We start from the raw sequence: 26,672 nt of genomic DNA, 5'->3' as shown, positions 1-26,672 counted from the left end.
ATTTGAACAAAAAATCACACAAAATGATTTATTTTATTCTAATATTTAAAATTTAATCCAAATTGCATTTTATTTTGAAAATTAGTATTTTGATTGTTGGGCCGGGCCCATTATCGGGCCCATTTATTCCTTTCTTTGGCGAAAAGAAAACTCAAATGTAACATAGTGAAAATTCGAGAAGGTATACATTTAAAATATACACTATAGATACAAATCTCCATCCTCTTCCTCTCTCTCTCTCTCTCTCTTCTCCCTCTCTCTCTCTAGAATTCCTCACCGGTGAGCACCGTTTGTCGTGTTTGTTGGACGGCGGAGGGAATAATCGATGGCGGCGCTTCAGTATTTGGAGACCCTGCGGAATGCGCACCCGGAGCTTTCCGAGTGGTACACTACGCTTTCAGATCTGTACCAGAGGAAGCTATGGCACCAGCTCACGCTCAAGCTCGAACAATTCGCTGCCCTAGCTGTATTTCAGGTTCATATATCTTCTCTGCATGTGAATTTACTTTTGGATTTTGTTACGGACTGTTTTCCCCTTTTTGTTCAGTTGAATTGTATGATTTGGGGATTTTGTGTTTTGCTTTTCATTTCTGATTTGTAGACGTTAGGGAGTTTGCTTGATTTCGGGAAACTTGGGTTTTGACTTTGGGGTGTTGGAATGGGGGTTGGGTTTTATACCCTTCGTCAGCGATTTCGAGTATTAGGGTTTTGCTATCTTTAGTTTCTTCATGGGATTGGGTTTTACATATATGTGTATGTATGTGTGTATATATGTATATGTATACATAAGTGAGTCGTGATTGGTCCGAGGGTGAAGTCTTATTGGATGAACAAACATGTCAATGTTCCTTTGTTATAATTAATTTGTCAAGCTTAGATGAGAGTTCATGATTTATTTCGAGCTCGTGAGAGTTGTTTTTGAGGCTTGCAAGAGGTGCCGGAAACTACATACGAACTGAAAAATCTTAAGGCAATAATACCTCGTAGCTGTGAAGCTGGTATTGGCCAAGACAAATAGATGGAAAGTTGATAGTTGTATAAACTCTTGTGGAGAGATTACAAATGAAAAAATCATATCTGAAAGCGAGAACTTTTCAAAGTTAATACTAGGAGAAAATCGGAAGAACTAAAAAGTATATTTATTTTGCTTAAGGTACTATGTAATCTCTCATGTTTTTGTTCTCTCTGTTAGTTATTGGGCTTAAATACATCTGAAGGGATGGCTAGCAGATTAACAGTTCGTCTCCTCCTATGGAGAAGCTTATCGATTTTTCATTTCTTTTAATTTCTTCTCTTTCTTTTCCTTTTCTTAACCCTTTCACTTCTCTTTTCCAAGATTGTATCTAATTCCTTTGTTTGTTATTCTGATCAGGCTGGGGATGCGCTAATCCAGCTCTACCACAATTTCATAACTGATTTTGAGACAAAAATCAATCTTCTCAAGCTTGCACATTTTGCTGTCATAGTTTCTAGGCAGTATTCGGAGAAAGTGGCTGCCATAGCTTATCTTGAAGAAGTGATAGAAAAGCTTCGTAACACCAGAGAAGCACGCATAGAGGAGCCGATACTTTATATCAAAATGCAGATTGGTGTATTTAAGCTTGAGCAGGGAGATCAAAAGGAATGCAAGAAACTTCTAGATGAGGGAAAGAGTACCCTCGACAGTATGACTGACATTGATCCATCTGTGTATGCCAACTACTACTGGGTTTCATCTCAATATCATAAAACCCGTCAAGAATTCGCAGATTTCTATAGAAGTGCTCTCCTTTATCTAGCTTACACTTCAGTAGAGTCTCTATCAGACTCGTTTAAGCTGGTATGCCATTTTTTAATCTGTTTTGGTGATTAACAATGTGAAGAATTTTTCTGATCAGAAGAAAACTGTGGCTTCTTTTGTGGTGGTTCCAATTTGTCTTTTTATAGCAGCCTGAAACCGTTCGTGTGAGAACATGGTTGATGGTATAGAATACCGACAAATAGTTTTCGCTGGAATTAGTTTGGTTATCCAACTTGATCACCATCAAAAAATATTAAGGACTCATGCATGAAATAACATGAAGATTGCTAAAAGTGTTTGTGTCGTTAATTAGGTGTAACTTGTGTTGAATGTTTAAGATATTGGTTTCTTTTGAAGACTTTATAGAACTAAGCTTACTTTGAGCCTAAACAGAGATAAGACATATTCGTCAATTACGTCAGAAAGACATAATGAGGAAGAAATTAGGGTAGTGGAAGAATGTAAATACATATGTGCTAGCCAAGACTATCTTTCTTGCAACGTGTACGTTGTCTCCTGTAAATGTTCAATCTGTCTGCATTCTAGAATCTAAGATCATGTATTTCTGAGATTTTTTGCTTGATATTAGTCGATACCTGTCGTAGTTTTTGTTTTTCCTTAATATCTTGAAATTATGTATAGAATATACTGACAATTAAGAATAAGTCCGTATATAAAGGATGAAATTTCTTCATTTTTATGATGCTTACTGATTCAATCACTTATTTTTATTGTTAAATAGATGATGCAGGTAAATTTATGTTTATCGTTAAATAGATGTTTTTATTGTCATCATTCGAGCATCACACGATTTCTGTTCTAATTACGGTTAGAGTGTCATTTGTGCTTTGCTTATCTTATCAGAGCCACCATAGATCAACAAAATCATCTTATGAAAAAAATTCAGGTCTAGTGTTTTTATTGTTACTGTCTTTACAATATGAATTAACTCTTTTCTATTGTTTATTAGGATTTGGCATTTGATTTATCTCTCTCAGCCTTGTTGGGGGAGAACATCTACAACTTTGGCGAACTTCTTGCCCATCCGATTGTAAGTTATTCTATGCAAACTGTTCTGAATTTCCCATTGCTGATACTCATTTTATGAATAGACTAAGCTTTAAATACATGTTTAGTTAGTTATGGGCAATATTCTATTGATATTTTATGTGGATATCTATCTTATTGGATCGATTGGTTAATGCTGTTGTATTTACTGATGGACCTACTGGTCTTGTAATAATAATAATTAAAAAAAGGGTTTGAGATTGAGAGGACATTGAGGACTAACCTCCAAAATCGTGTCCTAACCATGTCTGGAAGAAGCAAGGGTAGTTGAGATTAAGTACGAAAAATTGTATTGAAATAGAAGATTTATAACTGGCATTACTTGCTAAGAATTTGAAGATTCAGGGTAATGATTATGTGACAGGCAAAGTTAATAACGTGGACAAATAGCAGCAGTAGAGATGATGTTTTACAACCTTAGCCATGTAAATAATGGTACCTAGCACAATTATTTATTAAGATGGCTGAGAGATTGAAGCTTTGAAAATCTTTTTTTCGTCTTACATTTAAAATACTTGTCGAATGATAGTCTCCAAGCTGATGTTTTCTTTGTATTGCAATTTCTGCAGATTAAAAGTCTTCTGGGGACTAAAGTTGAGTGGCTTTACTACATTCTTGAAGCATTTAATTCTGGAGATTTAGTTCGTTATCAAGAACTATGCCGTGTACACGGAGCTGCTCTGAGCACTCAACCGGCTCTAGTCCAGAATGAGAAAAGGCTTCTGGAGAAGATAAACATTCTCTGCTTGATGGAGATTATATTCAGGTGAATATTAAGAAAATTGTGAAGTTCTTACAACAGTGAGCAGCCTTTTATTACATATTTTTCCATTGAGATATTTATTTATTTTATTTACTTGCAGCCGACCATCAGATGAAAGAACTATACCATTGAGTATCATTTCTGAACGAACAAAACTTACTGTAGAAGACGTGGAGTACCTTCTTATGAAGAGCCTTTCAGTAAGTGCACAATACACACACACACACACACACACACACACACACATATATATATATATATATATATATATATATATATATATATATATAGGCAGGCTTGCAGAAGTTGATTGGTTGAATGGATTTGCAGGTACATCTGATAGAGGGAATCATTGACCAAGTGGAGGGAACTGTTTACGTGTCGTGGGTGCAACCTAGGGTTTTAGGAATTCCTCAGATCAAGTCGTTGCGTGACAGGCTGGACAATTGGGTTGATAAAGTACACACTGCTTTGTTATCCGTCGAGGCTGAAACACCTGATCTAGTTGCAGCTTAATTTTAGCTCTTATCCAATTCCAATTTCTTCTTCATATAACGTTTTGAGGACAAAATGTGTTACTCTATGTAGTAAGAGAGAAAACTAAAATCCATGTTTCTTGGACCACTGTGTATGGGGGGTTCTCTCTTGTTATATTTTCAATTCCCGTACACCATACTTGTAATACCCATTTCTTTTTTCGCGTATTATTTCATTGAGCCGAGTATTTTGGATATTCTTGTTAACTGTGATTTGTGCTTCAATATTGATCAAAGGATTCCAGTAAGAAAAGCTGCTGTGAAAATGAATTACCTTACATTTAAATTACATGCTTCGCATGGAGTTGAGCAGCAACTGACAGGAGAGGATAGTTGGTCTTGTCAGTTTGGTCGTGTAAAACGATCTTGGTTACGTAATTTTATGGATCCGACTGGTAACAAGTGAATAGTTGTTTTATATACATACATATTCCTCTTGTTATGCATTGTTAGACGATTTACCGATTCAGATCGCTGTTATCTCCTTCAACAAATAGTAGTTTGAATCCGTTGGTTAACGAACATTTGTGCTTCTGCAGTTTAAAGAGTGCTTTTTTTCCTTCTTTTTTTTAACGGACCCCTGAATTATAATATGGCATATATGTTCAATTCACTGTGTTTATAAACAAAAAATTCGTGCACACAGTAATTTCTTGGAAGAGCTTGAAGAATAATAGAGAAAAACTGACCGGAAACTAACAAAATTTAGGAACATCGGGCATGCCTGCCCTTAATATATAAATTAATTCAAAAGACCATACACATTTCACTATTAAACACCATAATATATAGCTGCAACTGCATCATATATCTTCTAGCAAGATGGACAAATACAACATAGGCTGAAGGAGAAGTTTACTGTTCCATTATACGTCTTTCAAATACTTGACCGAATCAACAAAACAAGTATAGTTACCAAGTATAAAAATATTATTATTACCTTGATGCATGATGCCCCAGGCTTTCTTGAGAAAATATCACCACCGCAGAGATGAAGAAAAACAGTTCTCATGCATCACATGTGTAGAGTCGGACGGCTTTCGGGATTGTATAATCCCTCAAGAAAAGCAATCAATACCCAGACAATGAGAATGCCTATAACAGCAGTCCTTAATGCTCGACTGAAGTAACCGTCTGTGTTCACATCATCGTACTGAAGAGTAGTTGGCACTGATGGGAAATCCTCAGCCACGACTATGTCTGAAACCGATGACTCTCTAGTGCTGGTCGGACTATCCAAAATTTGCGGCAAACTGTCGGTGTCAAATTTGGTACATCTTGTACAAGTGCATTCTCCACCGAGATACGATGGAAGTGTTTGAAAACACTCGGAGATAACTTTTTGATACGCCCCACCTTCGATTCTTAGCTTCTTCTTGGTGGCTGGTTTCAGAACCTGCGGTCAAACAAAGTCAAATCACAGGTTATCCACACGGAACAATTAAGTGGGGATGTGCTGTGCTAAATGTTGTTTCAATTTTATTGGTATCATTTCAACTAAAAATATTATTTTCACCCTTTTTCAGTCCGAATTTGGCAAAACTCAGAGCACTAAATTTGTAGTCGTTTGAGTTGGATTTCTAATCCAACTTGAATCAGCTGGATTGGATGTCAAGTGAGCGAGTTATGGATGAATGAATGAACACTGGCTACAACTTTGCTGTTTTGAGTTTTTCCAGATTCAGACTGTAACTCGTTCATGCATAACTCCCTCACACGACATCCAGTCTAGCCTACTCAAGTTGAATTAGAAAGCTAACTTAGACTACAAATTTTGTGTTTTGAGTTTTGCCCAATTCAGAACGAAAAAGGCTTAACATCACATTTGAAGTCGGAATGGTACCAATAAAATTGATACGGCATTCAGCATTTCAGTAGTGTAACACCAGTACTCCCCTTGACATTCGCGTTTACTTCGCAAATTGCGAGCAGTGTATAAAATGAGGACAACTGTTAAGGGGCTACTTGTCATTTCAAATATTGGCCGGATCTTTTTGTGGTAAGTAGGATACATGTCAGAGGTGTGGTTTTTGTAATTTACATTTTAGCCTATAAACTGTGCTACTTTCTAAGGATTGAGTCAGAAGCTTACTTGTATAAGTGTTTGAGCAATAACACGAACAACTGAAGGAAGCCGTATGACAACTAAGCTCCCCAAAACATTAGGGAAGTGATCTTGCAAGAGATTACAACAATATTTCATCGTCTGCATGGGAAATTTCAAGGAAGACAACCCTTGACAATCCAGTAAAACAGATATTTGATGATTTTCTCCATCCACCAAATGCAGGACACCATGCTCCACCTGAGATACTTCAATTCCAAATATTTACGAGATTAGCAAGTATCTTACGCATGTCTTCACTAAAAAATAAACGGGGCAATTAAGATAAGTTATGGAATGAACAGTTCGTTTTTACAACAATGTCTATTGTTGTCTCGTTAACAAATTAACATGCATTCTTCTATAGTTGCTTAAGGGACTACTCTGCTACTTAATTTAGTAGCTGGAAAGCTTACCAACTGCCTGAGCAAAGCGAGGTCTATCATGAGATGGCAAGCTGGTGCAAGCCAGGCCAAGACGGACAATAAGACATGGTCGATTCTTCACATCTAATCCATGCCAGAAGACCATATTTGACCACATCTCAAGTTCCTCTCCAGAGAGAATTCTGTAAGTTTCCCTCCAACGTATTGTTTTCTTTACAGATGATAGCAAGCTGGATGGATCACCATTTGCCGCTTCATAAAATCTATGGAGTTCCTCTTTGTTAAACCTGTCAAAACATGACCACGTCAATCTTCATGCTCCATGAGATAAAGAACAGCGAAAGACGCATAAATGTATTAGATGACTTATGCCAGAAATTAGCAAAAGAGAAGAAAAAGTATGAGTTATATAATGCACCTTTCAGGCAAAGTAATACCCTGATTTTCCAGCTCTTCACAAAGGTTGTTCATCCAGTCTGTAGACAAAAGGCCTTGAGGATTTTCATCACCAACGCTGTACAGTGAAAGAGAAAGAGATGAATAGAGCCAGAGAAAGAACTCTTAAGAACAGCCTCTGCCATTTTTCAGTAATTGTTTCTTGTGTATCCCAGGTGACCGAATCAGAACTTTATAAGTTCTCGTTTCTATCTTAAATACAGATAAAAATTATTAGTTGAAACCATTTTAACTTAGCATAGGGTTACAACCGTAATATTACAACCTTATCCAACTTAGCCGAAAAAAAGAAAAAAAAAAGATCACATAACATAGAATATGGAAGAAATGTGTTAAGCACAAAGTAGAGACTAGTATGAATTAAAACACAATCTATGCCACAAACAAATGTTTACATCTTAGATGACCAAATGGCAAATACAAGAGCCAAGATTTCATATTCTTCGAGTTATGCATTAGTTAAGTAATTTTTTCCCAAATAACTCCTTTTAGTTATCTGCACCGACGGTCTTCTATTTTCGCAGATACATTTTATCTCCCAAACGTGCGAATGTCTCTAGAGGCAAAATAAGCAGACACTATACAGATCGTTATGCTAATGGATGTATTGCATGAAAAATATAGTAGTTCGCGTACCTCATGTTCAGATTAGACTCTAAAGATGGGGATCTTGTGAAAGATTCTGAATTCACTTGAGTGTCAGCAACACTAGGAGGATTATCGTCATCATCGAAGAAAAAATTACTGCAGTCTGAAGGATCAGTGAAGGCATTCACAACCGAGAGAACCAATAGCGGACGGGATATCATCTATAGTCACATTAGAATCAAAATGTGAAGTCAAGATAACATTCAATACCATAATAAACTCTTAAAAAATTCGAAAAAATACTTTACCACGAAGCTACAGTACACATTTAAGCATTTTGTAACTAATATTATCTCCTCATTTTGTCTCATGAATTTCAATTTTCGGAACTATTACTTGCATTGTTCTCATAAATTGGCACAACACTGTAACTTTAGGTTTTGGGGGTAGGCCTGGGGGTGGGGGTAGGGTGTTCGGGGTTAGTTAATAGCATGCCGGGTTCAACCATTCAAAAGATAGCAAAAACCTTTCAGTTAAGAACCTACCTGCATTCCTTTAACCAAGAACCCGAAACAATTCCAGCGCTGAATCCATTTCAGTGGGGGGTAGCAAAGAACTTGCAAACCTTGCAGCCCAGTCCATAGAACCGGACACTTGGCCCTTGAAAATCTCCGTACAGCCTCCAATGCAACAGTTTTTATAAGAAACAACACCACCTGACCACCAGCTCCCTTTCCAATTCCCCACTTATTCGATGCTAATGATATTAAAGGCTGACGTGCATGAGATTTAGGGCCAGACGAAGTTGACAGACTTTTCGACGCATTCTTACTTTTGACAAAACTAGACATGTCGGAATACCTCCGCTAACCAATTTTTGTCAATGCAGTCACTAATCAAAATAACCAGATGAAATGAACTCTTTCAGTGGGGGGGATAAGAATATATGGCAATCAAAATTATTTGAGAGCAGCATAAATATGACATCTCGTTGGTAATGATTATGTTGAATAGCTGTGAGAAACTTCACGGATCTCCAAATTCCGAACGTGAAAACAAAGTTGCTCGATCACTGTTAATGAAGCTCCTACTGGAGCGGCTTCCCTATACAAATAGATAATACGTGAGAGCCCTGCAAGAGTAAACACAGTATCAAAGCCTTTTCAAATAGACCATCATTCAGCTAGTTCTAACCAGATTTTATCAAGATGAATTAATTCGAACCAATTGAATTTCGACTTTCTCCAAAAAGAAGATAAAAGCAAAAACACCGACCACAAGTTCGGTGATAGGGAAAACCACTACAATTTTATAACATGTCATATAAATGAACACATGAATCGCCATTTATTGAGCCGAATTGCTTTTCCTCATAAAAACAAAACACATGAAAAAACTGCCCAGCGGAAAATCGGAAGAAAATGAAATAGAGACGAACTAAGACTTTCGATTCGGAAACAGCAAAATACGGATCACACACTCATCAGACATTGCGACAATACCTACAAAAATCATGCCGCAAACCTACTAATATAGCAACTCTACAATTAAGTTTGATCATGTAAAAAATAGAAGACATATTTTCCACGTCACTGCAATATTCAGGGGCTACGTTTAGGGCATAAAAATCGGCGAGCTAGACACCTTAGACTTATGATCACACAAACCGATCCCGACCAAAATGCAAATAAAATTAAATTAAAAACACAACCTCTTTTTCAATTTATTGATACGACGATTCTCGATTTTAAGATAGCAAATCACTCCGACTAAGTACTTCAATTTTGCGTGGAGATTCACATCACACAATTGCGAAAACGAATTAACAAAAAAAAACAAATGATTGTATTGAAAGAGTGGAGATTACCGAAGAGTAGAAAGCTTACTTTGCAGAATCGGAGAGAGAGAGAGAGAGGAGAGAGAGAGAGAGAGAAATTGTGAATGTGGGAGTTGGGAAATAATTAAATGAAAAACAGAGGGAGGGGTAAAAAGGAGACGGAAAGTTTGGAGTGGGCCCCACTTGATTGTGCTGACATGGATATTTAGGCTCCTTTTGCTTTCTAGGGAAAAGGAAGATTAATGACTCATAGTCCTCTTGTAATCAAATTTCGGGTTTCGGTTTCGGTTTCGGCTTCGATTATAGTTTCGACTTTCGTGCTACTTGCTCGGTTGCTTTCACTACACCTCTTACATCGATTTGTTCATTGTGTACTTGTTCTAGCCGTGACGAAAGCAGGAGATATTGTTTGACATCTCCTTGTTGTTATGCAATCAATTGCAATATAAGAGAGAGAGAGAGAGAGAGAGAGAGAGAACTGAATCCAATTTTTAAAAATTTGTCAATTTAATTGGTCCAGTTTATTTCTAATTAAATTTACTGCTGCAAGCTAAATCCATGTGGATCAAACCGAATGTGATCGAATCCATGCAACCGGATCCAAATTGTTACAATTATACATGTTTTGAATATAGAACATTATAAGACTGTCACAACCAAGAAAAAATATCAGATTGCCAAATGAAGAAACAAAATAAAATAAAAAATAGCATTCAGCAATCCCCTATTATTGCAATTATATATTAATTATACATTTAATATTTATACACAACTAAATAACAAATAACACAAATGTAATAGCAAGACTACTCAAAAGGCCAAAAACCAAAAAAAAAAAAACATTCTTACATTCGGTCACCAATATATATACCACAATGTCACAACAATCAGAATTTTTCAACAGTCGAAAAAACAAAAAAAAAACGAAAAAAACTCATTTTTCGACATTAAAAAAATCCAGAAGGAAAAAATAATAATGATTTATTTCGTCTCCTCATATCCCTCCGTCTTATGTACAACGGCAACTTCAATTAATCAAGAATCAAGAATTACGTTTCTACCCCTCACCCTTGCTGGATAAACGGAGACGAACTCACGTCCGTCGTACTATAAAACGAATCCTCCGCACCACCGTAATAATTCTCCTCCTTCTCGTCGTCCCACCTCACAACCTCCCTTGCGTACTTAAACGCCTCGTCAACCGTGGGCCCCTCCCTAGCCCTAGTTTGCCACACGAACAACTTCCGCCCCGTGATCGAAGCGTAAAGGTCCTTAAACTTCATCGCCACGTAAAAGTACGCTTGTTGCGCAAGCGACTGGTTGTTGTGGTGGGGCCGGACGGGGCTGAAATCTGTGAACCAATCGCACGAGCCGATCGGGCAGCGGTTGATCTTCTCCTCGAAAACATCGTACTTGTTTAGGATTAGTAAGAAGGGCGTGTCTCTGAAACACGGGTGCCTTGTCATCGACTCGAAAAGGTCTCGGCTTTGGATCATTTTGTTGCTATTGTTCTCAATTTGGTCGTAGTCGGATAGGGCGACTGTGAAGACTACCGCTCGTACGTCTTCGAACATTTCCACCCACTTGCATCCCTCGTTCATTCCCTTTGCGTTTACCCGAATTAGTTGGTACCTGCGAATATATTTTCGGGGAAAGTGAGTTTATTAAAGAGAGGCGCGATTCACGCGAATTAGCTTGCGATATCTGACTAGGGGTCGAAATCAAACTGATCAAATTGGAATTCACACATGTGGAAAAATCAGCCAATGGAGTGCAACCGTCGAAAACAATCGGACATTGGAATCTAATACTAATACGAATTCCAATTCCATTCAAAAGAAAAAAAATCGCATAAATCGAAAATGGGAACTTTTAAAATTTGGAATGAAAAATATCAAAACCAAAATCGGAAATTATCGGATCGGAATGGGTGAAATCCGGAAATTCCGTTCCAATTTTCACCCCTAATCTCAACATACAATCTTATTAGTCCTCGTTTCCGTTGGCAAGATAACCCAAAATTTATTATCGATAATTTAGCTCACAAAAATTCTCGAGAATAATGAAAATAATTAATAATTACTTGGTGAGAGGCGAAGGCGCAGCATCCAAATTCTCAGTGTAGGTTTCCGACATAGGGCTACGATCATCCATGGAGAACTCCATAAAAGCCAATCCATTACCTTGAGTCACCCCTTCCGCGTAAAGTATATCTCGATCCGAAGGCTCGTACTCGTTGCTCGATATTTCAACCGCCTGTACAGCACAAACAAAGGATAATAAAAACAGACGTTTACGTAAGTAAAATGCAATACAACAATTAAAATCAACATCACTAGTTACTCGATTTACGAGGATAATACAACACATTTGCTCAACTCCGTAATGACAAAAAAATCCAATCTTGGAAAAAATCAATAAAGTGGAAAAAAAAAATATATACATATATATATACCCTGCTCAAGAAGTACTCAGCCACATCGGGTAGAAAGTGAAGTTCGTTCTTTCTCCGATATGTTTCTTGGATAGCAGGATCTCTCCACACTTCTTCAACGAGCGGAGCATATTCCCGTGTAGCAGCGGGAAAAAATGCGTCCAAATCTCCAGTTGCTATAATATCGAGGAGCCAATCGGAGAAATGCTTCAATCTTGGATTGAGCGAATAAACACATCGGTTATTTTCACTGGTTTCTACGCCTTCCCCTGCATAAATTTCGAATTCAATCACATTTTTACGAATCCGAAAGATCATCTTTTGAATATAATATTCATCATTAATATATACTCCCCTCCGTGTCATATTAAGTGTCACTTCGGCCACATTTCCACATTTTTTTCAAGGTAATTTTTTTATTTTACCAATTTTGCCCTTATCGTTGATTGTTCAAAATCTTTAATTTAGATATTAAAAAGCTCATTTAATAGTTTTGTAAAGGGCAATTTGGGGATTTTTCATTAAAAAGGTGGCTATTTATTACATTTATACCCTAAACGACTCTTAATATGATACGGGGGGGAAAACTTTAACCATATTATAATCAAATTTTTTTTGAATATTTTCTTCATTATACCTGATTCGGAAACTTGTTTGTCTGAATCTTGCTCTTTGATTTCCGATACAGCTTCTTCTTCGAAGCGTTCTCGCCCATCGAGCAAAACACTGAGATATTTGTACATATTGCTCTGAATCATAAGCTTTATATCTTGTAGTTCCTCGGCGGTAAACTTGCTCCCGTACAAAAATTTAGCCTGTTTAATCGAAGCAAAAACAAAGAATTTGATGTGGTTTTCATATAACTATTAACTTAATTAGTTAAAATTAGCATTAAAACATAAATTAAAAAAAAAATCAAATATATAATAAAAATCGGAACAGCACAAATCATTCTATAGAATTTTTAAATATTTTCAAAACTCGATCGGGATTTTTACCTGCTTGAAAATAGTGCTGGTACCAGAGCCTTGTAGTCCGAGTAAAAGAAGCTTCTGGATTTTTTTCTGCTCTAAATAATTCGGAACAGTCATTTGGTTGCTAGGCTCGTCTCTACTATGTCCATGTGGCTGACCTTGAGGCACAGGCAAAGAGAACAACGAGCACACAAATCGAGTCGATGCCTAGTCGATATTTGTAGATCATAATTTGTTAGTGAAAAATATTCCATTATAGTTGGAATTTAATGCCACAGCTCGTAATTATTATTGAAAGGACGTACCTTTTCCCAGATATTTCCTCGAATATTATTTTGGCCTTCCTCTTCGTAACGACCATCATCGTACACCCAGAAATGCGTATCACGTGGGCATTGCACATTCGCAAGCTAAATTCACATGCAAAATAAAATAAAATATATTAAAGCACATAAATAGCATGCAAAATTCCAGTGTTCTAAAAATCGGCCGAGGCGGCCGATTAATCGGTCGCCGAGGCGGAGGCGGTCCAAAACCTTTACGATTTTAGTGTAAAGGTTTGAAAAATCGGTTTTTTGACTGTGAGGCGGTCCGAGGCGGTCTGAGGCGGTCCGAGGCGGTCAAATCGGCAAAAAATCGGTCAAAAATCCGTTTTTTTTTTTTTTTTTTTTTTTTATAAATCAAAATAAAAGTTGGGATTTTAATAAAAAAAAGAGTTTATGCTTTATTTTGTTTATGTTAATTATTATTTTTAAAGAACTAATGATGTATGCCAAGAATGTATGTAAATTCAAAAAAAATTGCCTTTTTATTTATATTTTATAAGGATATTTATGTATTATGATCTTATTATTATTAAACTTTTATTATGTTTTAGAATATATATACATGATGGAGATATAACTATGTTTAAATATTTTTTATCTATGTTTTGAGTGTTTATAAATAATATCTACAAATATATTATATTAAATTTTAAAAACCGATTTATTTCCGATTTATCACCGATTAATCACCGCCGCACCGATTAATCGTGAGTCGGTGCCTGACCGACTCGGACCCGATTACCGATTTTTACAACCTTGCAAAATTCACACACACACACACACACACACTATGTGAATTTAGCATAAATAGCATTCATTTCATTATGTGAAAAATATTATAATTCACACACACACACACTCGAAATTCTTAAAGCAAGCTTCTTGTCAATATATTATATAAATACACAATGCTGCAGCATTAATCTTGCAATCGCGCCTTTAATATTTAGGAAGGTCGTTAATTACGCGTAATCGGAAAAACTATACTATAAAAGGAAAGAATCCGAAAGAAACATTCCACACGATACGATAAATTCGTTAACATTTCCCCAGATTTCATTCACAAATATTAGCAATAGACGGAAAATACGAACATCGAAACACATAAAGAACCAACCTTAAGCACTCTCAGCTCAAGTTTCGTAATTTCTCGACCATTCATATACACCTCGGTATTCCCATTACTCGCATGAGGACTGAGTTTCCCCGTGAAATTCAAATTCGAACTAATAACCCTGTCCGGCTTTTCTCCCTCCTGTCATAATACACAAACCACAAAACCCTAATCAGGAAATTCACATTAAATACAATCAATCCATAATCTATATTAAAAAAAAAAAAAAAGATCTCACCTTTCCCCAAAGACCCGATTCTTTATCATACCAATACAAGCCCGGCTTCAATTTCCTAGGCGGCAAAACGCACCCGAAAAGCTCCGCCATTTCCTCCGGTTTCAAAGGGTACCCATTCACAATCAATTGCTCCGGTCGAAGCTGATTCGCAGAGCATTCTTTTTCCGCCTTCATTATATGTTTCACTTCCAACGGGCTAAGCAATCTCGACAAAAGCCTCGAATTTTTCCCCAACTTTGACCGCTTTGCCTCGTCGATCGGCTCTCCGATACAAGTCACACACTTTCGCCCTTCTGGCATAGAACCCATCGCTCTAAGCACACAGTTACTACAGTACTTTGCATCGCAAACGAGGCAAGATTCTTTCGTTTCCCACTTGCCCTTTCCGCATCGATAGCACACTCGTATATTCTTTCTCTTCTTCTTTTCTTTAGTGACGCCCACAAATTCGGTCAATACTTGTTTCTCGGTTTCGACCACTCGGTTATCGACTGTGTTAAAGGTCACCACAGTGGCTCTCCTTCCTTCGTTGTGATGCTGCTGACTGTGCATCGAACCGGGCGAAGCCGAATTCGAAGGCGACGGCGATCGGAAATCATCGTTCTGCAAAACAGAGACGACGGATTCGGAACTCGCAGACATTCTAGGACTTTGATTGGGCGGGCTCATCACCCTCGCAATACGAGACATCGGCAGCGGGATCGGCTCGATCACAGGGGCCGTGTCACGAGCTGCTGACCTTCTAGAAGAATCCAGAACTGGTTCGGCAGTTGGAATCTCATCTTCGTTCATTTCGAGGGGCTCCACTCTCGGAAGCTCATACGAAACCGGTGGGCCCACGTACTCCATTGCTATTGAATAATCCATTTTATCTTCGTCGGGGATCGGAGCACCCAGCGGAAGCATTTTTCTCACCATCTCTCTCCAATCTTCTCCTCCATTTTTTTCCATCTTTCCTTTTTCCCCCACAAATCTTTCAAGAAAATCCCAGATTCCTCCAAAAATGAATAAATAAATATCCAATCCCAAAATTCAACAAGAACCAACCAAGATTTCGAATACGAGAACAGCTACACAACTACCAAACTTTCTATTACCATTTCTTCTTACAGAAAAGAACCCAGATAAGATCTCTGCACCATCGACTGATTCTGCAAGAAATCTAATCAAATGAAGTAACCCAATTCCTTTGATTTAAACCCCGGAAAAATCAACCGTTCCAAGCACGCGCTTTTCAATTTCAACTGAAAAAAAAACAATTAAAAAAAAAATGAACTTTCAAGTCAAAGTTGTAAACGAAAAGCTTTCATTCAAGATTTCCAAAAAAGTCGAAAATTTCGGACAAAGAAGATAAATCGGCCAACCCCATTCAACTAACGGCTGCCGAACCAGACGCCATTAACATGGCCCAATCAGCAACACAAAACAATACATACAAAAAAAAAAAGCAGATGGGTTTTTAGAAAAAGTCAACAAAAGTGTGAGAAAAAAAAAATTTAACTTTCACAGAAAGCTAAGGACTTTATGCATAAAAGAAAAACAGGAGGAAAGAATGAATAATTAAAGAACCCATCAAAGTGAAAATTGTACCTGAGATAAAGACAAGGGGGATTTTTTTTTTTTACTAGCTTCGCAAATGGAAATCAAAAGGGGTAAAAAAGAATCTGTATATATTGGATATAGATACACGAGGGTTTGTATGTATAGTTGGACGTGAGAGAAGATGGTTTTAGAGAGAGAGAGAGAGTAGGTGGGTCCACGTGAGTGGCACGGTTCGGAGTGACTGGTGTGATGATGAGGATGGAGTGAAATGCTTTTTGGGTTGGGGCGCGTGTGTGACCACGCGCTTGGGGTTTGCGAGTGGGGTTTCTAGAATTAACTGACTGAGTAAAATCTGGCAATTTGCAATGAACTGGGGAAAGATCGACGTGCAACCTGAGATATAGTGTAATTGCAAAGAGGTCCCTCGTTTTTTTTGTTAATTCCTTTGCTCGATGCATATAAATTAAAAGTTGAAGTTTGACCCTCAATGGTGTGACATATATAGCTAGTCGGCGGAATGAGAAGATTACGGTTTTTAATTCGATTTTAATTAAATACTTTTCTAGGTTGAATTTGTCGTACATATATTGGCAAATATGGTTTACGTTCATGGACCTCTTGATTTTCAGTGTACTTCTTAGTGTCGAACTCGTCAATAATGGTGGTCTAGTTGGTGGAATAAGAAGAATGCGATGTTTAATGATCTGGGTTCGATTTTATTGATTTATATTATTTAGGTCAAGTTCAATGAAAGGGGCTAGTTTAATGTAACTTACATATCTCGTGCAGTTTACGAGTTATTTCACAGTAGTATAGTTTATCCAACGAACATTTGCAACTGTGAAATCCCTTTAAAGAAATGTTTAATTTGACTCGATTTGATTGGTTATCCATAGTGTTTTATATATATATTATTTTCGCGTAAGTAAATCTTTGTCAGCTAGGTACGAGGAGGATAGCAAATTACAAATTGTGTTTCTTAGATTAGATCTTGCAGTAAATTTATTAATGAAATATATTAAATGAATTTTACCTTTTGCGGTGAGTTTGAGTAATACGAATCTTGTCAACCGAGCGTGTTCGAGCATATATCTAACACGAGAGCTTTATAGTTCTTTTGTTATATGTTTTCTAATGGTGACATTTTATAAGTTTTAATTTGTTAAATTTATAGAATTTTTGAGCCTTAACATATTTAAATACATAGGTATTGAATATATGAAGAAGTTTCAAACTCAACCATGAATGCCCAAAGGGTAGTTGAGATTTATATGTTGCAATTCATTCTCTAGAATAATTAATTAATGCAAATTATTTTATCATTTTGAAAAAAAAAAAAAAAAAAAATTCAAACGAGGACTCATATTCAATAAAGAAGAACTAACAATGGTTGGTGCAAAGAAAGAAAACGGTCAAACAATGAATCATTAAAGATTAAAACAATAATTACTCAAATTAAATTCACTTAATGCCTATCTTCACGCCTCTATCAAAATGTGGATTGTCTAACATAAGATTAAAAAAAAGAAAAGGAATTCTTGTTATCATCTTTGACCATACACTAATTGGAAAGTTGAAGGTTGACCATTTCAAAGCACAAGAGTAATGATGTCTTCCAATATAGGATCTACGTGGATTTAGTTACATATGAAAATCGAATGGATCAGATTTAAATTAGTATTTTCGATTTCGTTTTAATATTTTCAAAAATTTATTCTGAAAATTAGATTTTATCCGAATTACATTAAAATTTTGGATTAAGGTTGACCCTTTGTAATATGTTCGATTTCCGCTCTAAGTAAGAGTATTTTTGTGGCCTTCATAGGTGTAAGTCAAGTGGTTCCGAGGTGATGAATTGGTGCAGTGTCAAAGGATCGAGTACTGACAACCGCAGTATGAAAATTTCAACTACACTAAATGTTGGTTCCTTGTGGGCACTAGACTCATTGTCCGCTATCCTAACGAGTTGTTGAGTCACCATAATTTACATTCCTCCATTAAGACCTATTGAGCCAGCGATGAAGACTCTATTAGCGAAGGATTTCGTCTTTTGATACAACGAGTATATTTTGTATTTTTTATTTTTTTTTTTTGAGGAAGAGTATATTTTGTACTTGTGATGTCATAAAATATGATTTATTACCATTTAATTCGTTGTAAGGGTACATAATTCACTATAATTTTATATCTATGTTATAATTTTGACGAAAAAAGGTTAAAAAAAAATAATAAAAAAATAAAAAATAAATAAATAAGAATAATAATAAGAAAGTGGGGAAACATATGAAGGACCACATAAATAAATGTGAAATGGGAGTCTGTAAATAACATGATCCAGAAGCAGACAATTAATACAACCTTGATGGTGCAGTTGCATTATTGGTTGATGCCTACTACTATCCTTTAGATATTTTTGTTTTTTGTCCATTGGATTTTTAGGATTATAGTTATAAACTTTATTTTGAATGAATAAATTAAATTATTTTCATGGATGTTAATTGTAATTATTTTATATTAATTAGAAACTTTTCATTTTAGAAATATTTGATATTATGACATAATTTGATTGATATTTATAATCGAGTGGTTTCTGATTTCACGGTTATTTCTATGCTGCATGCGCTGGAGGTTTACATTAAGTGAAGGTCTACTCTTAATCTACACAAAGCACACACCATGTGGATGTGTGTGTATATTTGTGTATAAAAGAACGGTAAAGATCGATCTATCTGGTGTATAAACTCACCAATAGTATAATTGTGAATAGGGTAAATTACAAACATCCCCCTGAGGTATGGTCAAATTACAAAAACACCCCTCTTGTTTGGATAATTACAACGACCCCCTCAACTCCTCAAATTTAGTGGAATCTTCGAGATTATATGGAATATTATCACTTTTGTACCCGTTTTATCCTATTAGAACTCTACATTATGAAGCAAGATGATCATAATATGTGTTTTTTAGCTTGTATATATCAGCTTGTGGTGCATCATAAACTGTATTTTTACACAAAACGAGTACAAACTATAGCACATTCCACGGAATCTAGATGATTATGTTGAATTTGGCACCATAAGGGTGGAGGTGTAAGAAAAAATCATAGTTGATGGGGGTAGATGTAATTATCCAAACAAGAGGGGGATTTTTGTAATTTGACCATACCTCAGGGGTTGTTTGTAATTTACCCTTGTGAATAATGTAGTAAGAATGAATTTTGATTTAAATTTTTATGGTGGACTTGACCAACTGTCCCATCTCATCTTGTGATTTTAGGTAACCACTAAATAACTAACTCCCCACATGAAATAAATGGTGTACGGTAGACATAGAGTATTTACTAATGCATGGTACATATATATATATATATATATATATATATATATATATATACTCTTGTTAGGGTAATTACGACCACCCTTCTCAACTATGAATCTTTTTACAACACGTCCATGTTCATGGTGTCAAATTGAATAGAATCTTATAGATTCCGTGGAATGTTCTCTAGTTTGTACTCGTTTTGTGCAAAAATACAGTTTCTAACGCACCACAATCTGATATTTATAAACCAAGAGACACATCTTATAATCATCTTGGTTCAAAATAAGGAGATCGAATGTGGTAAAACGGGTACAAACTGAAAAATGTTCCACATAATCTATAAGATTCCACTAAATTTGACAACCGTAATGGTGCAAGTGTAATAAGATTCATAGTTGATGGGTGGTTGTAATTACCAAAACATGAGCATATTTTCATAATTCAACCTTATCTCAAGGGTGACTATAATTTACCCTATATATGTGTGTCTACAACGATATGCTACTAATATTTTCACTACAAGAAAATGCAAAATAGGCAACGATTTCTTTATTGACGAAATGAATTCCGTTGCCAATAGTTATATTTTAGCAACGAAATATAGTATTTGTGGCTAAAGAATAACGTTTTTTTAACAAGATATTTTTGTTGCCTTTGAATCTCATAGGCAACGAAACATATTGTCGTGAATAGTATCGTATATATTTTACAACGAATTTAATGTAAGACAACAACTTTATTGTTGCAAAAGAATATTTCTTTTTGCTACGATATAAAATTGTAGTAAATACATTTACAATGGCAACAAATTTATTTTTGTTGTGAATAAGTGACGAAAGACAACGAAATATTTTGTTGTAAATGCTCCAAGTGATTTGACAACAAAATATAATCGTTGTAAATTTAAAAACCAACTCTTTTTCCTGATTTTAATTATATATATATATATATATATATATATATATATATATATATATATATATATATATATATATATATGATAAGAAAAATCTTATTTGTTTATATTAACTACAATAACTCATAATTTTTTTGTTAAGTCAATTGTTGATATGATTTTAAAAAATTACTATATATAATTAATGGTAGATGTTATATTTATTATTAAATTTTATTGTGAATTATGTTTTGAACATAAAATACATATAATAAATTATTTGTTATGACATATTATTTATTTATGTAGTTATTTTAATCATTTGATCTTGTGTATTTAGTTTTTATAAATTTATTTTCAGTCAGTTTACACAAATGTAGTGTTGTCCCAGCGGTTTGAAGGGTGTCTAACTTCAAATCAACCAGAGTTCGACTCTTACCATTGTCATGTCTCCATATATTTGACATTTATCAAGCGGGTTAGCCTATTGGGCTAAATCACGAGTTTAACCCAACAATTCCGACTCTGAAGCGGTTCGGCGGTCTAAAGGTTGGGTCCGCGAATACGGGTTGGCGGTCCAAAGGTCGGGTCGGTAGTCCAAAGGTCGGGATGGCGGGTGCGGTCGAAAATAAGTCATGTATTGGCAACAATAAGTATGTTGCAACGAAATACAATTTTGTTCTTAATGATTAATGTATTGGCAACGATTTATGTGTTGCAACGACATAAATTCGTTGTTATTAATAAATGTATTGGCAACGATAGATTTGTGGCAACAAAATAAATTCGTTGGTAGTTATCAAAGAATTTGCAACAATAAATGTATGGCAACAAAATAGACTTGTTGTTATTACTTAATGCATTGGCAACGATCAATATGTAGCAACGACATAACAATGTTGTCTATAATGCATTATTGGCAACGATTTGTAACATTTCGTTGCCCGGAACTTTTGGTGACAAGGAAACGGCAACGAAGGTGGCAACAAAATAATTTTGTTGCAAGAGGAATTGACAACGAAATTAAAGTCTTTTGGCAACAAAACGTATTGTTGCCAATTTGACATTTTCTTGTAGTGTTTCATCGGGTGTAACATCTACTAGACATACGGAAATTGTTTGTTTAAATCATTGAGTCAAAACAAAAGAGATGTCAAAAATTGATTGGTTTTTCTAGTGAGATATGCTCTCTCTCTCTCTCTCCATGTGATGAATTATGATAAAGAATATGAAATACCAAATGGCCCATGTGGCCATGTGAGTGCATACTAAGTAAGAAGGATAAAACAGGCAGACATTAGTTCGTGAAGATTGAATATATTATATAATGAAAGCTATTAGAATAAAGCAGCATATTTGATTAATTCCCCCACCAATAGTAACAGTTAAACAACAATAACCATTCTCTTTTTTCCTGTAATGTAAGCAGCAAATGCCTCACCACTAAGTAGAAACCGACATCGAATAATCGGAACGTAGTTTTCAAGATTCCTTTATTTATTCGAACATCAAACTATAATGGTCGAAAGATTCAATTTATGCAATACAACATCAATAAACATAACGAGGCAGTATGAAAAAACCGGAAAAAAAGTCGTTCAGATTCGAATCGAAGAAATAGCACCTGTAACTCGTGCTGCTCGAGGGTCGTTGCTCTCTAAGTAAACACCACGAGGATCTTCTCTCACTAGCAACGCGAGAACACCGAGTGAGCTCCAGAGTTTGATCACTTTGCTGCTTGAATCTCCCAATGTAATAGCAAAGACCGCATCGAAACCACCCGCACCAGGAACACCGGCCAGTAAAACGCCTTCCGTATTCATGGTGGCATCTAGGAGTTGTGTTTGTGATTCGGGTTCGATCTGCAAATCGTGTACATATATGTATATCAGTGTATGAATACAAAAGGGCAAAATAGGTATTATTCGATCTGCATAAATTAATTATGGGTCAACAACATGTTGACTCGATTAACCGACGCATTTGACCACGGGATCGACGAATTTGACATAAGATCAAAAAGTTCGGATTCAAATTCAAGTGGTTGACTAATTGGTTCTGAATATGAATTAATAACATCTCTCATACTTGAATTCTGATTTAAAGGCTTCCGATTTCGCTGAAATGTTGAGAGCTTAGCCTTTCTCACAAAAGTTGAATTTTATAAGACGCGTGTAAACATATAAAGAAAAGAACATACGGGAATTCCGGCAGATTCTCCCATCTTGCGCATGTTACACCTGATGACAAGCATGGCATCTCTAGCACCTAATAGTTCTTTAACCACTTCTATTTGCTTCGGTTCCGTAGCTCCCTCTGTCCACTGTTACGAAGTAGTTACAAAATAATTTCTTACATTAGAGAGAGAGAGAGAGAGAGACTGGCATAATATACCTTTTCTGACGTAAGCATGCTGCATTTGTTAACGGCAGTTTTATAATCATCGTAATTTGTTTCCGCCAATTTGCTTAAGGCGTTGAGGTGCATTTCGAGTTCAAAATTTGCTTCCGACAACTTCTTCCATGTCTCGACAGAGCTTATAGGGTCAGACTTTTGCCACTTCTTTACAGCACCAACCATTGACGGTGTTGACGATCCACCACTTCCCGGTTCTCCAAGTAACTGCACGCACGCTCATCACAGTTACTACATACTATTCTGATAGAGATTTCAAATATTCTTCTTTTTTTTTGGCGGGAAATTTTCTTTTTGCGTTTGTACAAACGGGATCTAATCGAAACATTTCGAAACTCAGAAACGAGCAGTTGAATAAGCAATATCAGCATACTGCGTATATTTAATGGAACTTACTAATGTCATCATCGGAGGCAACGAAAATCCCGTCCTCTCATGATCCCAGTTGGCTTTTAGCACATTGCTTATGACTTCTTCCATTGGCGTTTCTCGAACAGCGTCCTGCGATCCAATAGCGAATCAGTTTTCCGAGTGAAAACTATTTTTAGCAATCAAATTTTGCCTTCCAGTATAATTGAAATCGCAGATTAACTGTTACGCGCTATTTAACTACTTAATGTCTATGAAATCGCAGTACCCATGAAACAATTAGCAGACGAATACCTGAGCAGAAGAAAGCACTTCGGGTGAAAATCTGATATACCGCTGACTGCCGTAAACAGCCGAACTCACGTCGAAACCACTGCCAACTTTACCCTGCGCTATACAGTGAGCGGTTTGAGCAATGATATGCACAATATCCAGTTCCGATGAAACTTTATTCGCTCGACGAGGACCATTTGACTCCGATGGAAGATTGACGACTCCAAGGTAGTGAAGTAAAGCAGCAACAACTGCAGTTGTCATAGCTGCTGAAGAACCTAATCCAGTTTTGGCAACTTCGGGCTTGCTTTTTAGTCCACTAGATTCTTCTGCATTGAAGGTGATCGAAGCAAAAGTCGGAAGCGAAGCCAACGACTCGGGAGTCAACGGCAGACCACGCGCTTCGATCTGCACACGAGTGGAGTTTTCAGAAATGCACCACGACAAATTTCCAAAATAGAAATAACCAAACATAGCCGTAAACATTATGCAACGTAAGATCTGATCACCAATACTTCTAACTTTCTAACTTACTAATCCATCAGAAACGAGACTATGGCTAACATTAAACATCGCTTTGAACATCAAACTAGCGACACTCTACTGATAAATAAACAGAAGAATATCGCAGAAGCGGATTACCTGATTCCTATACGAATAGAACTCGTTGCAACCTAATATCGTTATGTCAAGACCTGCATGGCTAATCGAGAACCGACATTAGAATTTCCGAGGTCAGTTAACTTCAAACGAAAGATCAGAAGCTCCGTATCGGACTTTACCTAGCAACAGAAGTTTCTTTAACTCCTCGTTCTCGGTTTTGCCAGATCTGGCGTGCGCTGCTGCTACAGCATACTGCAATGCATACTCGACAAATGGATTCCTTGAATCACTGAAATTTGATGATAAATTGGTAGAACCACTCAGTTTAATCGGATAATTTTGTTCGTAAAATATGCAGAGTTCGTTAAGTTATACGAAGAAAAGGCAGATGGTATGATGTTTTTACCTCGAAGATACAGACTGTAGCTCCAGATTCTTGACCGACAACTTGTACGTAGTTTCTCTTCCCATCTGAGGAGAAGTCAGTTTCACATCCGTCCATGCCTGAAATGCAACGAACGATTCTATCGAAAATAACACGATCAAATGATCAAATGCATCCAATATTGAAAAATAACACGGTTGCATACAAAATTTTCACATACTGTATGTATCACACCAAGAGTTACGATCAACCAACGGCAAAAGTAAACATGGAAAATATTTTTATCTCACTTCGCCAGTTAAGCATTAAAGTTAACAAGGAAATGCAAACGACAGAGAAACAAACTCTCGATTCATCTTAAGTAAGAAATTTACTTTCGCGGAGTATCACGTACCGATGACCAACTGTCAGATCTAATTTCCTCGTAAAGCGGCTTTACGATTGCGTAAAATCGAGCATTCGTACTCAGCACAATCCCGGCATTGGGCCTCTCCAAAATAAGGTATCCCCCGGTCATCAAAACCTTTCCCGGAACAGAAGCAACCCTGTCAAAGCATCAATGAAGTCATAATCAATATACTCATATCCATCATCACCAAGAACCAAATTGCAATATAAAAACGGAAACAATATATATATATATATATATATATATATATATATATATATATATATATATATATATATATATATCTCGAACTAAAACGATAACCAACGAGTATATAAGAAACCGACTAACACTGCCATTTTTCAGCAACTGCAAATCTGATGATGATCTTCAAGTGTCGATTTTAAACCTGAGAAACGAAACAAGTTTTGTTAATTAATTTGTTCATTCTTCTCCTATGAACTTAATTTCCTCCTCTAATCGTGTGCTAATATCACCTAAAAGCTAAAATCAATTAAAAACCATTAATTAATCCATCTACTAAGAGAAAGGAATTAACCTAAGGTTTACTATCGCATATGTTGTTCTCCTCAACGGTCAAAACAATATGAACTAGAAATTCAAAAATTAGCCCACAATTACTGGTAACTTCAGCTGAATCCAGAAAAAAACAATCGCAGATGTGTGTGTGTGTGTGTGAGAGAGAGAGAGAGAGAGAGAGAGAGAGAGAGAGAGAGAGAGAGAGAGAGAGAGAGAGAAACCGGGTACCTGGTGGGTAGGTATGAAGGATTTGCAGGAGTGAGAGATTGAAGGCGACGATCACAATTCACAACTGCTTTGTGCAGCATTCAAAGTGTTATTATTATATATATTTGTTTGTGTTGTGTGCCAATATTGACATTTTTCACCACTTCAGTGCTTTTTATGTAAGACTTTCAAACTTGTACCTCAATTCCAATTTTCCAATTTCTTTTTTTAATATGCTGGATCGGAATTGGAATAGTGACTATGCATATGAGATTTTGAGGGATAGTTACACTTTTGGCACTTACATTATACATCATTTTCTATTTTGGTTCTTAAATTTTTTTCTGCCACGAAATTGATCCTCAAATCCGTGCGACACACGTGACAAGGCACATTAACCCCTTATTTGTACCTACATTGTTAATTTAACCTTAATACACTTTATTCTTATAATTTCGTCCAAATAAAATTAAATTAGAGAAATGTACTATAAATTTGAAATGAGAAAAATACACTTTATTCTTACATTATATTTTATTCATAAATATTATTTATTTCTTTATTTTAGCATTTTTAATCGAAAACACGATAATTAATTTGATTAAACCAAATTTTATTAAAGAGTTTTATTTTTAATTTTATAAATATAATTTATTTCATTATTTGTAATTATTAATATGTAAAAAATAATTAAACATATATTATAATTTCAGTTTTTTTTTTGAAATGTTTTTTGGAATGGGAATAAAACTAGTTTTTCACTAATGAAAAATAAAACTCGAAAGTGTTAATTTTGATCATATCCGTTGATTTCCACCCGTACAACACTTTATTATATTTTTAATTTTTTATATTATGACTAAATAAAAATATAATTCTCATAATTCATCTTTTCCGAGTTTAGAGCAATTCGTGTTTTCCAATTTTCAGAATTATGATTTCTGATTTTTTTTAGAATGAAAATATTACTATTTTTTCAAATAATATAAGTTTTTGTAAAATGTTAATTACAATTCCATGGATCCATTTTCAATTTACATCTATGTAACACGGAAACTTCAACTTGTTAACATTTCCGTCTCTGAAATGTTTGGTGTCGGAAACTCGAAGACACCTGGCGAACACCTTAT

General features: G+C 35.9%; 4 protein-coding genes across 12 annotated transcripts; 1 reads left to right on the top strand and 3 right to left on the bottom strand.

Annotated features, from left to right (window-relative positions):
- Positions 1-153: 153 nt before the first annotated feature.
- Positions 154-4,400, top strand: LOC105967139 (26S proteasome non-ATPase regulatory subunit 13 homolog A). Its single transcript, XM_012991718.2, has 6 exons — positions 154-475; positions 1,373-1,819; positions 2,751-2,831; positions 3,418-3,614; positions 3,712-3,811; positions 3,942-4,400. Exons 1-6 carry the CDS (start codon positions 326-328, stop codon positions 4,125-4,127), a joined length of 1,161 nt encoding a protein of 386 aa, XP_012847172.1. The 5' UTR covers positions 154-325; the 3' UTR covers positions 4,128-4,400.
- Positions 4,401-4,851: 451 nt separating this feature from the next.
- LOC105967199 (SEC14 cytosolic factor family protein / phosphoglyceride transfer family protein) lies at positions 4,852-10,022 on the bottom strand. Of its 5 annotated transcripts, none has more exons than XM_088817844.1 (7): positions 9,393-10,022; positions 8,227-8,813; positions 7,730-7,902; positions 7,056-7,151; positions 6,668-6,924; positions 6,240-6,460; positions 4,852-5,543 (listed from the first exon to the last, which is right to left on the bottom strand). In XM_088817844.1, the coding sequence occupies exons 2-7, from the start codon at positions 8,530-8,532 to the stop codon at positions 5,163-5,165; spliced, it is 1,434 nt and encodes a 477-aa protein (XP_088673970.1). In that variant the 5' UTR covers positions 8,533-8,813; positions 9,393-10,022; the 3' UTR covers positions 4,852-5,162. The 5 variants fall into 5 exon arrangements, with proteins under 5 accessions (XP_088673970.1, XP_088673971.1, XP_012847247.2 ...); XM_088817845.1 differs by having other exon boundaries at positions 8,227-8,785; positions 9,568-10,022; XM_012991793.2 differs by having other exon boundaries at positions 9,568-9,985.
- A 291-nt stretch (positions 10,023-10,313) lies between these two features.
- Positions 10,314-16,394, bottom strand: XLG3 (extra-large GTP-binding protein 3). 3 transcript variants are annotated; one of them, XM_088817842.1, is made up of 9 exons: positions 16,195-16,394; positions 14,605-15,848; positions 14,370-14,507; positions 13,232-13,336; positions 12,951-13,133; positions 12,590-12,767; positions 11,974-12,221; positions 11,602-11,774; positions 10,314-11,150 (listed from the first exon to the last, which is right to left on the bottom strand). In XM_088817842.1, the coding sequence occupies exons 2-9, from the start codon at positions 15,553-15,555 to the stop codon at positions 10,583-10,585; spliced, it is 2,544 nt and encodes an 847-aa protein (XP_088673968.1). In that variant the 5' UTR covers positions 15,556-15,848; positions 16,195-16,394; the 3' UTR covers positions 10,314-10,582. The 3 variants fall into 3 exon arrangements, with proteins under 3 accessions (XP_088673968.1, XP_088673967.1, XP_088673969.1); XM_088817841.1 differs by having other exon boundaries at positions 15,969-16,196; XM_088817843.1 differs by lacking the exon at positions 16,195-16,394 and having other exon boundaries at positions 14,605-16,134.
- A 5,305-nt stretch (positions 16,395-21,699) lies between these two features.
- Positions 21,700-25,745, bottom strand: LOC105967216 (phosphomevalonate kinase, peroxisomal). Of its 3 annotated transcripts, none has more exons than XM_012991812.2 (11): positions 25,564-25,745; positions 25,147-25,204; positions 24,802-24,952; positions 24,429-24,526; positions 24,202-24,311; positions 24,062-24,114; positions 23,441-23,827; positions 23,174-23,278; positions 22,757-22,984; positions 22,563-22,685; positions 21,700-22,224 (listed from the first exon to the last, which is right to left on the bottom strand). In XM_012991812.2, exons 2-11 carry the CDS (start codon positions 25,152-25,154, stop codon positions 21,961-21,963), a joined length of 1,527 nt encoding a protein of 508 aa, XP_012847266.2. In that variant the 5' UTR covers positions 25,155-25,204; positions 25,564-25,745; the 3' UTR covers positions 21,700-21,960. The 3 variants fall into 3 exon arrangements, with proteins under 3 accessions (XP_012847266.2, XP_088673977.1, XP_088673978.1); XM_088817851.1 differs by having other exon boundaries at positions 25,557-25,653; XM_088817852.1 differs by having other exon boundaries at positions 25,355-25,568.
- Positions 25,746-26,672: the final 927 nt, after the last annotated feature.

The sequence above is a fragment of the Erythranthe guttata genome, chromosome 5 (assembly GCF_056151865.1).
Source record: "Erythranthe guttata isolate IM_541 chromosome 5, IM_541, whole genome shotgun sequence".
In the NCBI taxonomy this organism is placed as follows: Eukaryota; Viridiplantae; Streptophyta; class Magnoliopsida; order Lamiales; family Phrymaceae; genus Erythranthe; species Erythranthe guttata.
This window is presented reverse-complemented; position numbering and strand designations above follow the sequence as displayed.

What these genes read in the sequence shown, in the direction of transcription:
- LOC105967139 (XM_012991718.2), top strand. Translation starts at nt 326, where the DNA reads ATGGCGGCGCTTCAGTATTTGGAGACCCTGCGGAATGCGCACCCGGAG. An exon ending in TATCAGACTCGTTTAAGCTG is followed by an intron (nt 1,820 to 2,750) that starts GTATGCCATTTT and finishes ATTGTTTATTAG; the next exon opens with GATTTGGCATTTGATTTATC. An exon ending in TTGATGGAGATTATATTCAG is followed by an intron (nt 3,615 to 3,711) that starts GTGAATATTAAG and finishes ATTTACTTGCAG; the next exon opens with CCGACCATCAGATGAAAGAA.
- LOC105967199 (XM_088817844.1), bottom strand. Translation starts at nt 8,532, where the DNA reads ATGTCTAGTTTTGTCAAAAGTAAGAATGCGTCGAAAAGTCTGTCAACT. An exon ending in GAGTCTAATCTGAACATGAG is followed by an intron (nt 7,152 to 7,729) that starts GTACGCGAACTA and finishes TTCACTGTACAG; the next exon opens with CGTTGGTGATGAAAATCCTC. An exon ending in GGTATTACTTTGCCTGAAAG is followed by an intron (nt 6,925 to 7,055) that starts GTGCATTATATA and finishes ATGTTTTGACAG; the next exon opens with GTTTAACAAAGAGGAACTCC.
- XLG3 (XM_088817842.1), bottom strand. Translation starts at nt 15,555, where the DNA reads ATGGAAAAAAATGGAGGAGAAGATTGGAGAGAGATGGTGAGAAAAATG. An exon ending in AATCGGGTCTTTGGGGAAAG is followed by an intron (nt 14,508 to 14,604) that starts GTGAGATCTTTT and finishes GTATTATGACAG; the next exon opens with GAGGGAGAAAAGCCGGACAG. An exon ending in TTGAGCTGAGAGTGCTTAAG is followed by an intron (nt 13,337 to 14,369) that starts GTTGGTTCTTTA and finishes ATGTGAATTTAG; the next exon opens with CTTGCGAATGTGCAATGCCC.
- LOC105967216 (XM_012991812.2), bottom strand. An exon ending in AAAGAAACTTCTGTTGCTAG is followed by an intron (nt 24,115 to 24,201) that starts GTAAAGTCCGAT and finishes TTAGCCATGCAG; the next exon opens with GTCTTGACATAACGATATTA. An exon ending in AAGTGCTTTCTTCTGCTCAG is followed by an intron (nt 23,279 to 23,440) that starts GTATTCGTCTGC and finishes ATTGGATCGCAG; the next exon opens with GACGCTGTTCGAGAAACGCC.